At 39.1% G+C, this 13819-nt stretch overlaps 1 protein-coding gene across 14 annotated transcripts in view; it reads right to left on the bottom strand.

Annotated features, from left to right (window-relative positions):
• Positions 1–13819, bottom strand: part of CPEB3 (cytoplasmic polyadenylation element binding protein 3) — a 114389-nt gene that overhangs the window by 69134 nt on the left and 31436 nt on the right. For 8 of the 14 annotated variants that reach the window (XM_015866938.2, XM_015866936.2, XM_032445424.1 and 5 more), the window contains one exon: positions 6886–7799. In XM_015866938.2, the coding sequence (XP_015722424.1) occupies positions 6886–7799 (914 nt within the window). Of the gene's footprint in view, positions 1–6885; positions 7800–8028; positions 8221–10049; positions 10161–13819 lie in introns of those variants that run through there. The other 6 variants (XM_015866947.2, XM_015866949.2, XM_015866943.2 and 3 more) reach the window with 5 other exon arrangements.

Raw genomic sequence — 13819 nt, 5'->3', positions numbered from 1 at the left:
GAAGTATGAAAAGAAGCGAATTATGTTAATAACAGCTAAACCCACTTTATCAATGCAGTTCTCAGGCAGATGTTATTGAATGTCATCAGAGCTTGTTTTCTGAAGAAAGTGAATTGTTTATACGTACACAATCACATAGAGATATGTACGCACATACGCATTTTATGTGTATTTATACACAATGCTAACATTACTAGGAGTAAAAAATTGGCCTAAAGCTTTGCAGTATGCATTGCTTACTGTATATTGTACATTTCACTATATACTGTATAGTGAATATTGTATATTCACTATATACAGTATATTTCACTCATATCACTGGCTAGAGGGAACAAAACAAACCAACAAACAACCTCTAAATATACTAGACATTTAGGAAGCTTCCTTGTATAAGGGAAGTTCTAAGTCCACATAGCAGCAGGAGTCCAAAAGGAAATTCAGCCAACTTTATGCTGAGTCAACAGGAAATAGAAAATTCTGCTTCCTGCCCTTCCTGAAATTTCATTTCCATCACACCATACTGAACAAGTAGGCTGAGATAAGAAGTGGAAAAATCCTACTTGGGGTAGCACAATTTAAAACTGAGCACTTAATTGGGCTTGCAATAGGATAGAAAACTGATCATCCCTGAGCATAGGCAGAACCTTCTACCTAATTCTACTTCTATTCCACCCAAAGATTGTACAGAATTTCTTTACTCAGATTCTGATATCTTCAATTTTCAGCAAGTAATTGCAAACAACTATTACATACAAATAGTTTTTTATATTTATTTCTGTTGAGAGTTGAGAGACAGAGCAGGGGAAATAGAAAAGAATACATTTTGCCCATTAAGTCTGGTAACTGCCACTATGCTAGCAGCCTTAAGCAGATCCTTCTTAAATAACATATTATAGGTTACAAGAGCAAAACTGCATGATTACTGGGGGAAGAAAAAACTGAAGACTGTAAAGGCTTTTACGATGATCTTTTGTATATGAATAGTATTTCCAAATTCATAACAGTATCTCAGATGATCAGTAAGAAAAAGAAAAACAAAAAGGTCAGAGTACCTTCGAATCTCTCTCACGGGTCATCACTGGCTGCTTTTGGTACGATGCTTTTCTCTTCAGACTAATTTGAAAGTTTTGGAAAGCACATTAGGCAACCCAGCCTAAGTGAAAACCAGATCTGTACAGTCTAAAATCACTAAGTAACTTCAAATTAAGCAGTGCTACCTTTTAGCTTCCACCTTTGATGTGCTTCATCCAGGAAGCATTCAAAGAATCTTAAGGCACAGGGGACTATTTTACCAAACGTGAAGAAACAGAAATGTTCATCCACACAGCAAACTTCTGGAAATTTTCACCTTGAAAAATCACCTCAGCCAGGAAAACCATGATTTTCCATATCTCTCTGTCTGATATTCAATTCACAAAATCTGCCTTTAGTCAATAAACAAATAAACCCGGGGAATGCAATCCAAGAAAGAAACCAAAATAAACTGCATGGTCTTCACCTAATTTACCTCACAAAGGCAGATCATTCCTACAACAAAATCACTGATCCACTGTACTATATTAGGACCTCCAACATCTTTGAGGAAGTTCTGTCTACCAATAGACTTGCTGAGACCTTCACCTGCATATTGAACTTACACCTTCACTCTACCTTCATTAATTCTGAGTGAGAACTTGAATGTGACTCAATTGTTTAATTAAAATCAAAGGCAATCAGTAATTAATACTCAAATCATCACACTTTAAATATTAAACAGCAATGCATTTGTTATTCTGCACTGTTATTGCTTAATTTATTTGAAAACACAAAAAATTCAATCAAATATTTAACAAAAAGTTTAATATAATTCATAATATTAAAGTTAGAACGTCATGTCTCAGTCATAACTTTTACGCTGATAGATTGCTGAGATCACATAACAAGGATTCTCACTCCTGAATGTTCAGAATCAGTCTACTTTAGCTGTTATTTATGTCCAGTGAAACAGTAACACCAGAAGCATGTCAGAAGGCAGGAGAGGGCAGGAGTAAAGCAGAAAATCCAACTAAGTTATTTCCACAAGTACAGCTATGTCTTCTGCATCATTTTTGTTTGCTTGTTTCACAATCACAGACTGTACTTATTTATTATCAGATAAGAAAAAAAAAATAAAAATTAGACTGCACTAGTCTAATAAGAAGAAATAGTTTTCAAGACAACGATAGTGCTACTGTTACCAATATAGTTACCTACTATACTGTCAAGAAGCCAGCAGATAGAGTGTCAAATTTAGAACAGGGAAATAGCATCTATATGTAACTTTTAGCTGGGGAGGAAAAAAAAAATAATAATAAAAAAAATCTAGACTTGAAGTCTTTACATTTTCAACACTGAAATTAATAAGGTATTTAATATTTTTTCCCCAGAAGTAGAAGACAATTACTCTGTGCATGATTCTACTGTATGTGCATTTATATACGTGTGTGTGCACATACATAGTTTATTTAGAATATGAACTTGCAGTGGAGTAAAGACATGCATGGACTAGCATGACAGACCCGAAGAAACATTTCAAGAAAACAGCCTCCTATCGAGCTGTCTATTAACCATCAAAAGAAAATCACATCAGAACTACCAGCAGTATCCTGTAGCCATTTCTTTGGTCTTCATTTCACTCACCAAGTAGCTCCTATGTGTTTACTACTACACACGATAAGGTACTTGAACCTAATTACTGTACCTAAATACATAAATATACATACTAACACAGATTTCTGCATCTATAAACATATTTATACTCCAACCAGCTTCACGTTTCAAGTTTTATTTTAATTAAAACATGTATCTTGTAAAATTTGCCTTCTTATTTCAGCTGTATGAAAGCCAATTCCTATTCAAATTCCTATTTCATTTTTTAAATTCTTTTTTCAAAAACTGAAAACAAGTAGGCCAAGACAGTTTTGTCATTATTATCTCTGATCCCTAGCTATTAACTGGCTCTGCAAAAGAAGGCACGTTGAAATTATCTTTGCCCACAGTAAATTGCCTATTATTTATTTTTATTAGGGATGTATTTATCAGTAAAGCTGTCAAAAATGACTCGACACACGCCAGAATCTTCAGAGCACTAAATTGCTATGCAGTTTTTAAATCTACAATTTGCTATTATGCATTTTTTTGATGCTTTCTAAAAAACATTACTGGAAAAGAAGTAGATCTAACAAAACTTGTGTAAATTCTGATAAATGTTTCATTTATTTGCTATAGTGTTATTGTTCTATTAAAATCCCACATGGTAGACTTCTTTAATTAACATACTGGCCTCCAAACATTTAATTTCTTCTCTATCTTCTCCACAGCAATGGAGCATGCTTTCAAGGATCTATTTCAGGCACTATCAATCCTCCTAACCCCACAAGCTGTGTCACAGTATATTTGTACAGAAAAAGCCAAAAGAAATACACTATTTACTTGAGAGAACTGAAGGAAAAGAGAGTTCTGGGAGCAGCTCAGAAGCATGAGATGACAATAGCTCTCCAAGCTCCACTGCTCTATTGTGAAAAAGAACTGGGCCCAAGGACAATCAGTTAATGCCAACCTCAAACACCAGAAATGAGGATAACCTGGCACAATGGCAAATGCTGCTTCTCATCACATGACAAACACAAGAGGTGAATTTGGCCTAAACCACCCAAAAGACGAAGAACATTCAGAACAGATTGGCTGCCTTTCTGTGTTTCAAATCTGGCCTTGTTCCACATCTATTCCCACAGTCTTATCTCCAACTCTTATTTGCTACAGTACATTTCATTCCATACCAACTGCCCTTTTTTGTTCTTCTTTACATCTATCAGCTTTGTATCTTCAGGGGTTTTTGTTTTTTCTTTTGTTTTTTAATTCAATGCAATCCATTTTTCTCAGTATACATCTTAAAACAGTTTGCAGCACTGATCATGACTCAGATGCCAGCAGCATTCCTCTCCATTGATACTTTATGTACTCTCGTAATTCAGCACAGGTCCTCCAAGCCACCACCTTGGAGGCTTTTACATACAAGGCACACTAATCTATTACTCAAATTCAGGGATAAAGACACCTGGCTTATTTCTCTATACACGGGTTCATTAGAGAAACATCAAACAATTCTATTTTTTCTACAGAACTAAATGAACCAGGAGTTGATACCAACTATCTTCAAATATTACAAATTCAGAATAGGAATCCTGACTACAGAAGTCTTCTACAACAAATTTTTGATAATTAAAATCTGAACTGGAAAAAAAAATATCACTGTTAATTCCAACAGTGAACACATTAGTTTCCTTTTGATTCAGAACACCTTGAGCTTCACGTGTTAACTAATTGATTCAAGATTAACTAAAAATTTTAAAAGATTATATAATGTCAATGAAAGGTAAAATAAAGGGTTAGTATAAAGAACGTACTAATTTTTACTTGCATGGGAAGTTTACTGGAAGGTATTTCATAAGCAAATTAAAAACAACAACAAAAACTTCAGTTCTGAAGAGTGGCAGATGTACATGGACAAACCTGCCAGAATTACTTGATAGTGCTGACAAGCAGTACTTACTGTGTCAACATATTGCCCAATTTCTATGAGGAAAAACAAACAAACGCAACCACAACCCAGGCAGCAAATATTACACTCATATGAAACTCATTTTATCAATGTAAATTTGAACTAAACAGTTGCTTCCTACCAGAAGTACAGTTTCAAGATTTCTTTGGTAATTTGTGAAGTCTAAGGGCAACTGGCATTAATGCAGATTGCAGCCTTGTATGCCAATGTTCAGCAGTTTGTACTAAAAAAACCTTTGTTTTTTATAGTAAAACAACAACAACATAAAAAACAAACAAACAAAAACAACACAAGCCTTCCGAGTCTCTGAATTCAGGCTGGTATTTCAGCTTGTGCTGAAATTAGTCAAAGTATTTGCTTTCAGTTGAACAGGAAAACACAAGATTACATTCAGAAAGAAAGCACATTTCCAGCTTTCTATACTGACTAATACCTTACATCTTCAAAACCTTAATTTTAAAATCAAATGAGCTTTTCTTTAAAGCATTTATCTACTTTCTTCCCACTCTGATGACTAAATACCAGATTAATCTGTGACAATTTCTACCCACAATAATAAATATCTCCTTAATGAATCCACAACTTTACGTATCATGTTGACCAAAGCACCAAAATAAGATCATATATTCTTGCTTGTCCTATTAAATATGCCCAAGATTGTAACACCTTAAAGGGTGATAAATAAAAGAGTAATTGTAAACTGAAACATCTGACACTCCTAAAGAAATGACTGAGTGACTCTGCACGAGAGAGTTCTGTGCAACATAATAGCTTCACCAGGCACATTGTATCTGAAGTATAACCTTTCTCCCGACTTCAGAGCTAGAGACATTGCCCAGCAGTTTACCAAAAGACACTCCGCCTTAATTTGGGGTAGCCAATAAAAAATTAGCAACTCTCCCTTTAAATAGAATGAAGCAGCAAAATGAAATATCAGGGCTGAGTATAAGATACTCTCTTTGAATGGGACTAGAAAGTGCACAGGAATGCATATATCTTAATTCAACAATCTCTTAAACTAATGAGTGGGGTTTGTCTGTGTATTTGTTTGCTTTGTTTCCAACACTAAGTGTCAAGCCAAAGATTATTCATACAAAGCTGATCTGTTACAAATGTTTGGGAGTACATACCTCACTGAGAAATCTAGTACTTTAAAATAAAGCATACACAAATGATTTCACTGCATTCCAAAACAGGAAATTTTGATATATTTGAGACTAAAAATGCCAGCCTGGCAGAAAAGAGCAATCCACTTCACCTTGTATAGATAGAACTGCAAGTGCATGCCCTGCTTCTTTCAACTTAAAATGGATTTCACACCATGACAGGTTTCGTTCTGCATTAAAATTGCAAATCTTCTGTGTGGCCCAGTTTCAGCTGCAATTGATCTGCTTTGTCGTCATAGATAAAAAAAAACAAAAACAAAAAAAACCACCAGCACACACTGAAGGGCACTGCAGCTTTAAATATTTCAGAGCTATGTAGCTAGTAAATAGACTCCATTGCAATATGGCTCTGAAGGTCGTGTCCTATTGTCTCTTTTTTCTGCAAATACTTTGAACAGCATGAATTAGTTTATTTTATACAATACCTCCCTGCCATTTCTAAATCACATCAATTGTAGTGGGTATTTCCTTACTGGAAAGGACAGATATGGCACTCTCCATACACACCCACGCTGCTTCTAGATGTATTCAAAACGTCCACCATGAATATAACAGCACAGGGGTATATATCAGACATACACAGCTTCTTCTATATATACCTTATACGAACAGGTCCCCCTGTTAAATGCCCCAGCATAAAGACAAGTAGTTATTTCAATGGTGATAAAATAATTGACTGGATTTCAATCCCAAAAGCACCTTTGGTTAAAATTAACACGTCAGTTAGAATACTGAAACAAGCAATTTTAATGTCTCCTGCTTTTCTCATATGGGAGACCCCCCCCCCCAAATAAATAAATAAATAAATAAATAAAAATAGAGAACACAGTCTGCCAAAGCTGCCTTTCATGTAGGAAGGCTACTACCTTTCTAATGTACAAGCAAACAACATCAATGGTAAAGCCAAGTCATGTTTAAGAACAGATTATAAGAACAATGACACTGTTAACATCAAGCCAAAATTAGGAACCTCTGTGTATGCACTCCCTGGGACCAAGCTTATTTCTTTTATATGGGATGACTATTCAGTGCAGACATGAAGTATGAAGATGCCTCTCAGGTAGAAAAGTAACGTGAAATATACCCCTGCAATAAAATACAACTGTGTGATAGCTGTCACCATATAGAAGGTACATTTACCTGAAAAGGCAACAGATTGTTGCCATTGTCCGTCCTGAATGCGTTGTCTTCCATCCAGGATTTGGGGGTTAAGGGTGCAGCCCGTGGGAACTTCGGAGGGGCAATGACATTGCTGGAGAATGGTTTTTTAAGGGGTGAAATGGGATTGAGGGGGGAGGGTACGCCGACCCCCACTCCCACGCCAACCCCCACTCCAACTGCCCTTCGAGGGTCCCTACCAGCCTGCAGCCCACCCCAAGGGTTGGAAGGTGTACTCCAAGCTGCGTTTTGATGGTTATTCCAGCTGGAGGAAGAAGAAGAGGATGCAGAGGAGGAAGACGGTTTACTGGTCATGATGGGCTGATGGCTGTAAGCAGCATTTCTCTGGGCAAAAGGTGCCTGATTAGGGCTCACGGGTGACCTCCGCTGCTGCTGCTGCTGCGCTTGCTGCTGCTGCTGCTGATGTTGGTGGTGCTGAGTCTGAGCTAGGCCAATTTGAGGAGAGAAAGTGCCACCAAATACTGGGTTGACATGGTGCGGAAAATTCTGGAAAAGCATTGTTCCATTGACCGGAGTAATCCCCTGGAAAAAGCTATCATCCACTGTGTTTGTGGTCCCCGTCGACCAGGTGCTGCCGAAGGAGGGAGACAAGGAGGTGCCGGCTGCAGGTTCTTGTTGAGGCTGGTGAAAGCTCAAGCCAGGCAAAATGGGAGACTCCATCTGCATCTTCTCCTTGCTATTTTGGGAAGGAGCCGATGTGCCGATACTAGTCACTGAGCTGTTGTCTTCTGGCTTGGGCGTCTCTGACGAGATGGGCGTAGAGGGGGCTTCTGCTGAGTTTGGATCTTGATGCTGCTGTTGCTGCTGCCGCTGCTGCTGCTGGGGCTGGGCTTTGCTTTTGTCCATCAGTAAATCATCCTGCATGGTTTGCGCAGCTGAAACAGTAGGGGAAAAAACCACAAAGACAGATTATTAGCATTGTCATTCATAGCACAAACGAGGCTGCTTTAATCATTTGCCGGTCAAAAATCTCCACCTATTAGTAGTGCTATATGCTACAGCAAGTTGCAAGGCAAACCCGTAATCTTCCCCCTCCCCCATTTAGGAACATGTAAGCTTTGATCATGCTAGATTGCCTTGAAAATATATTTTAAGATGCTTCACCCTTTTTGATGCCTTGTTTCCCTTCAGTCTAAATGAGAGATGTGCTTATAGGGCAGAGATATACAGCAATTTCGCCACGTCTCTTTTCTCTTACACCGGAACTCAGAGCTCTCACCCTGCAATGAGAAACTGATTCTGGTTCCTGTTTTTCCAAGCACCCTCCTCCTCCTCCACCTCCTCCCCCTGGCTATTTGCATACGTCAATAAATACTGCTGCGTCCTTCAGCAAGGTTAAAGAGACACCAGTCTCCGCTCTTCTCCACCCCCTTTCCGATGAGGGCACCTTTAAAGGAGCCGGTACCCATTTCCCAAGCAAGCAGCCAGGCTCTCCGGCCGGCACAGCCGTGCTGGGACCGCGGGGACGGGGAGCGACCCTGCGGCGGGGCCGGGCCGGCAGTGCGGGGAGCAGCGCTGCCTCGCCGCAAAGGCGTCCCGCTCTATTGCCTTCGCCAGAAAACCGTCGGTCATCTGTTCGTAGGGAAATATAAGGCCAAAAGGAGCAGATCAGGGAGGTGCTATTCGGCTGTAACGCTCCTGATGCTTTCAGAGTGAAAAATTAAAATGAGGTTAATCCCAATGCTTTAAGTAGAAACATGGCCATCTTTAGATGCGCAAGACAAAGACTAGTGATGGAATTTATTTGCTACATCCATACGTAAGCTTAAACTTTTCGAAGCAAATGTACATAGCATGACTGAGTCTTATACCTGATAGAAGAGGGAATTCATGTAAAGGAGGGAAGGGACTGGAATTTGATCAATATTTCAAAGCACAATTATACTAATGCAGATGTAGACATCATTGCATGGAACTAGAACAGGATCCTCCGCATTTCACAGACTTCTAGTCAACTGAAGTGATTATTATAAATCTCAAAGGCATTTTGAATGAGCCAAAACCAGTTTTGCAATTAAAGTATGACAAAGATGGTCACCACCAAATGCCGAACTGCATTTCTTACTGAGCTAATCACAACAGCTTGGCCGCACTGTTTTTAGGATTGCTGCTTCAGTGTAACAACGTAAAGTTCAGCCAAACCGATTATCTGGGTAAGAAAGGTGTCAAAAAGCAAAGTCAGTGACTTCTGACAACAGTTTTGAGATGGCCTATGCACACCCTTAGTTCATTATTTTTTAATTCCTACACAGTCATTCACAGACTTTTTGCCTCAAATGAATGTAAGGATATGTTTCTGCTATAAGTTAAGTTACTTGGCTTGCTCCCTAGTATTTCCTCTCTCCATATGAAACAAACAGCAAGGGTTCAAGCAAATGCTACGCTGTGAGACAGCATTAGGGCAAGTTCCCAAGAACAGAGCAAACTATCCCATCCAACCGGCAGCCCTGCTGCTGCCAATGGGGCAGGGGAAAACTGGGGGCAGCTTAAAGCAGTGCTGCAGAAAAACCAGAACACACTAAGCTCCACGTAGCTTTCCATGAACTGCATTTATAGCAACATCACCATTACTCCTAGGACTGCAGAAAATTACTGAGAGTAAAAGCATAATTGCTTATCCCTTCTCTGTATAAAATTATATTGAGAGAAAAATCCAGCAGCTGAGATGTTACAATTCTGTCATCAGTAAAGTATATTTAAAACAGTTAGTCACCAGGTTATCTATAGTGACTAGCACAGCAGTTGCTTCACACATGTACCTTGACTTGGCCATTTGTTGTTGAACTTTGTCCTAAAGACTGCAAACCACGTCCATTTTCATACTGTTTCTTAAAGGTAAAATCACCACAATTCAACTCTATTGTCAAGGTCAAGACCTACCTTTAACAGCAAAGCAAGTCTGAATGGAAAAACACTGGATTAAAAATAATAATAATAAAAAAATAAAAAGACTGAGAGGCCACCCATGCCTAACATTGGCTACCAGCAAATAATCAAGAGGTGCTGTAAGTATTTGAGCAAATATATTATCCAGAACAGGAAATCTATATCCCCACAGCAATACAACCTCTGCTTGCATGCAGTAACCCATGCAGTCGATGCAGAAATTCTTAAGGAACAGTTACCTTTGGATTTTCTGTATCTAAAGCTCAACAAAACAGTGTGTTTATTTTCTTCTCTCGGGTTTGGTGTGTGACAAACAGTCGGCCACTCTGGCAAGAGCACTTTGACAACTGGGAGCTGTCAGCGCATGCTCTGCCACGGCATTCTGGGTTTTGCAGTCCGACGGGGGCGGCGTTGGCCGGCCGAGCAGGGCCTGCGGCGTCGGGCAGCTCAGCTCAGCTCAGCTCGGGCTGCTGCGCTTCTGCTGCCCGGGGAGCTCGGACAGAAGCAGCTCCTGCCGCAACGAGCTGACGGCGTGTAACGGCAGCTGAGCTGCACGCAGCGCTCCTCAACCCAGAGCATACAGCTACGGGGAGCAGCAATCGGTAGCCAAAGGAGTGCTTCCAGTATTCCCAAAATACCTTCAAATCTCCACATTTATGTACAAGGAATTATTTACAAGATGTTATAATATTAAATAATAATAATAATAATTTTTTAAAATCACAGCTGTTACAAAGGAGATGGTGCCACGTTGCTTAGCTGTAGGAAACATTAGGGAACCACTCATCACAACACCATTTCTAAAAGCACCCCAAGTCAAACACAAATAGCGCAAGTATGAAACTTCAAAGCAAATAAAAATCGGTGCAAGGGCTGTATGATACGAATAACTTTTAAATTAGTGTTTCTTCATTACTGAGCTACTGTTATAACTTAAAATCCTTTAAAGAAAGAAAGACAACAGTAATAACCCTACTCGGGAAACAAGCAAACCAACCAAAAAAGGAAGGTAAACATTTCACTATTTACCATCAGAGCCAACTCCATACTGCAGCATTTTAGCTGCCTTCCTTCCACAACCACCATCCACACGTATCTTCTACTTCAATACTCAGCCTGAAAGGAACAGATCTTATCCTGATGTTACAGGTCAGATACAGTCATCAGAATTAATTCTGCAGGCATTTGTATTCCATCTTGCACCAATCCATGACTTATTCTGGATATTTGCTCTGGATAATCAATGATCTTGATCATTCTGGAAAAGGGATGCTAATGCTTGTATGAAAATCACATAGCAGAAATCTCAAGTGTGAAAGTATCAGTGTTCTATAAAGTTTCAGGCTGTCTTTCCAAGGAATGAAATGCACATAGCTTTATGGCTGAACTCTGAGAATGATAAATTAGGGTAGTTGAAAATGGCTTGTTAAACCACTCTTGTATTTGCTTTCTACTGTCTATTTATGTTGGACTGTGTGGCCCACTAGCCTTGAATTAATGCTGTAATTAAGAGTCTCTGAACACTTGCTCTAACCTGTTTGTACTACACTGAATCATTAAAGGCCAGGAAAATTGCTTTCTGACAGCAGCTGAAAGTACCTAATTTGTTGAAACCTCAGCTAGTACGGGGCTGGCTCTGATCACCGTGCAGCCCCCCTTTATGTCCCTTCTCGCTCCCTGGGTCATTGCTCTGCAGATGCTGTGAAGACCAGTGTGGAAAGAGCCAGGAGGCAGCTTCACTTTGCAGATCAAATATTAAGACGATAAGGAAAGCAATGATGACAGTCACAAACTGAGAAGTGCTACATAACCAAAGAAATTCAAGCTTTACTGGAAGCTTTTGATCCATTACCTACTAGAAGGAAAGCTCTATTTTGTTTTATTTTATTTTTTTTATAGCCAGCCAACTGCTTTGTAATTGGAAGATAGTAACAACAGCTGCATCAGAACACAAAAGCTTCATTCAATTTGATACCTGGATTTCTTGACCTGGGCCAGCCCCAAAGACACAAATGTAGGAAAAGCTCAAGTGAGCGTAGCTACCTTAGCTAAGACTGCACTGAGTGCATTTTTGTTTGATAAAATTCATTATTATGTAGAAATTTAAGCTTTCTATAGCTAAAAACCCACACATGTTTTCTGTCACAAAATGAATATTCCAACTAACTTGAAGGTAAAAGGACATTGATGAAAAACTGAGTTTTACTGGACAAACTTTTTTCTGAGTTTATATTTGTCTCATTTGAGCTTAATGGAGGGCTCCTTGTATTTAGAAATCTAGAATCAAACAAATATGAGCTATAAAGTGATCTTGCCATTTAATTTTATATGCAGTCATTGTAGCAGTTAAAATGCAGTACTGACAAAAGAGAATACTTTCATATTGCCAGATTGCCCAGCTTTGGTAGAAATAGTGAATAATTCCAACAGCTTCAATGCTGACAGATGAACTGTGTTAAAGCAGCGCTGCTGAAACGGACAGGTAAATATTTAATATACATCCAGGCTATTCTAATATTAATTGCTTATCAGTTTCTTTAATAAGCTTAACAAAATTTGTGCAAGTTTGTTATCAAACAATTTAATGTTTTAAAATGTGACTTTCTGCCATAAGTCTGATAGCCAAAAAGCTTATATTATTTTTAGTAGTTTTCATTTAATTTTGTACATGTCTTCAAGTGTACAGTTTGATTTCATTCAAAATGGCTGCCACCCACGAGTTCTGCCGTATCCCAAGTGGTAGCAGTCCTCATCCTACACTTCACATTGGCAAAAAGGGGTCCTCCTTAGGGACTTCCACTCCAGGCTCAAATGCAGTTCCCAGCAGGTGAAGGTGAGAGAGGACCAGATGAGTCAGTGAACCAACAGAGAGACTGAACAAAGAGGACTACATTAAGGGATTATATGGAAAGCAGTAATTGAAAAAAAGAAAGAAAGAAAGAAAGAAATATCTGCAAGAGCCAGCCCGAGGTTCCTAGCAGAAACTGCCAATGTAATAAAAAGTAGAAAGAAAAGGAACAGTGAAAGAAGAGAGGGAGAGGGAGTTGAAGGAGACTGTTGGAGAAGGAGAATAAAGAAAGCATTTGAATGGAGCAGCTGCAAATCCAGTCCTGTTAGAGGGAAAAGATGAGCATGGAATGACAACTTTTGCTCTGTCAGGGAATAAGGAGAGTTATCTCAAATTTAGAAACTGTTGCTTATTTATGTATTTTAATACCACATTTTCTTTCTGAGAGGACAAATTGAGATTCCATACCCTAGGCTGCCTAACTAAGCCTTGAAAGGTGAAAAAGACACTGAACAGGTTTTAGATTTGGAGATTTTTAAGCTATTAGTAGGATGTTAGGAGGTTTTTATATACTGCATATTTCAAAGGAAATATGATGTACATACCTGCCAAGTGTTTACCATGCAGCCCAATGCACAGGTTTCAACCACTCATGTCATCCATCCCTCCCTGGCAGGGTCACAAAGCAGCCTGCTCTGTGAGAGGCTGCTCTCAAGCCTCATAGTAACCAGGTGATGATGGATTCCAGTCACATTTCTTTGGGTAACTATTGCCTGTCATTACTGCCAATCACAACCTCGCAGCCTAATCCTCAATGGTAGGCTACCAGCTTATTCTCCCAGCCCCAAGACAAAACACAGAAATTGTACAAATCCCAGAATCCTAGGAATAAAATAGACTTCCTTACTTCTGTTTGTAAGGTTTCAGAATAAATACATAAACCCCAAGCATCTGGCTGGTCTTTCTGATCACTACTTTGACCAGCAGACAGTGCATTGATTTCAGATGAAGTCTAGGAACCATGGACCCTGTAACCAGTACTGCTCTAATATTTCACAAGCAGCTGTAATTGGGAAAGTGGGTATTAGGTTCTCTTCCTGGAAGCAACACCCACATGTTTTACTCATCCTACTGTATGCACAAGACCTCTCAGTACTGCAAGTAAAATTGAATTTGACTGTCCTAAGACAAAGCTCAAAATACATTTTCTTGGACAGGCTG

Source organism: Coturnix japonica, chromosome 6 (assembly GCF_001577835.2).
Source record: "Coturnix japonica isolate 7356 chromosome 6, Coturnix japonica 2.1, whole genome shotgun sequence".
NCBI lineage: Eukaryota > Metazoa > Chordata > Aves > Galliformes > Phasianidae > Coturnix > Coturnix japonica.
The sequence above is the reverse complement of the archived record's forward strand: the minus strand, read 5'-3'. Positions and strand labels throughout refer to the sequence as shown.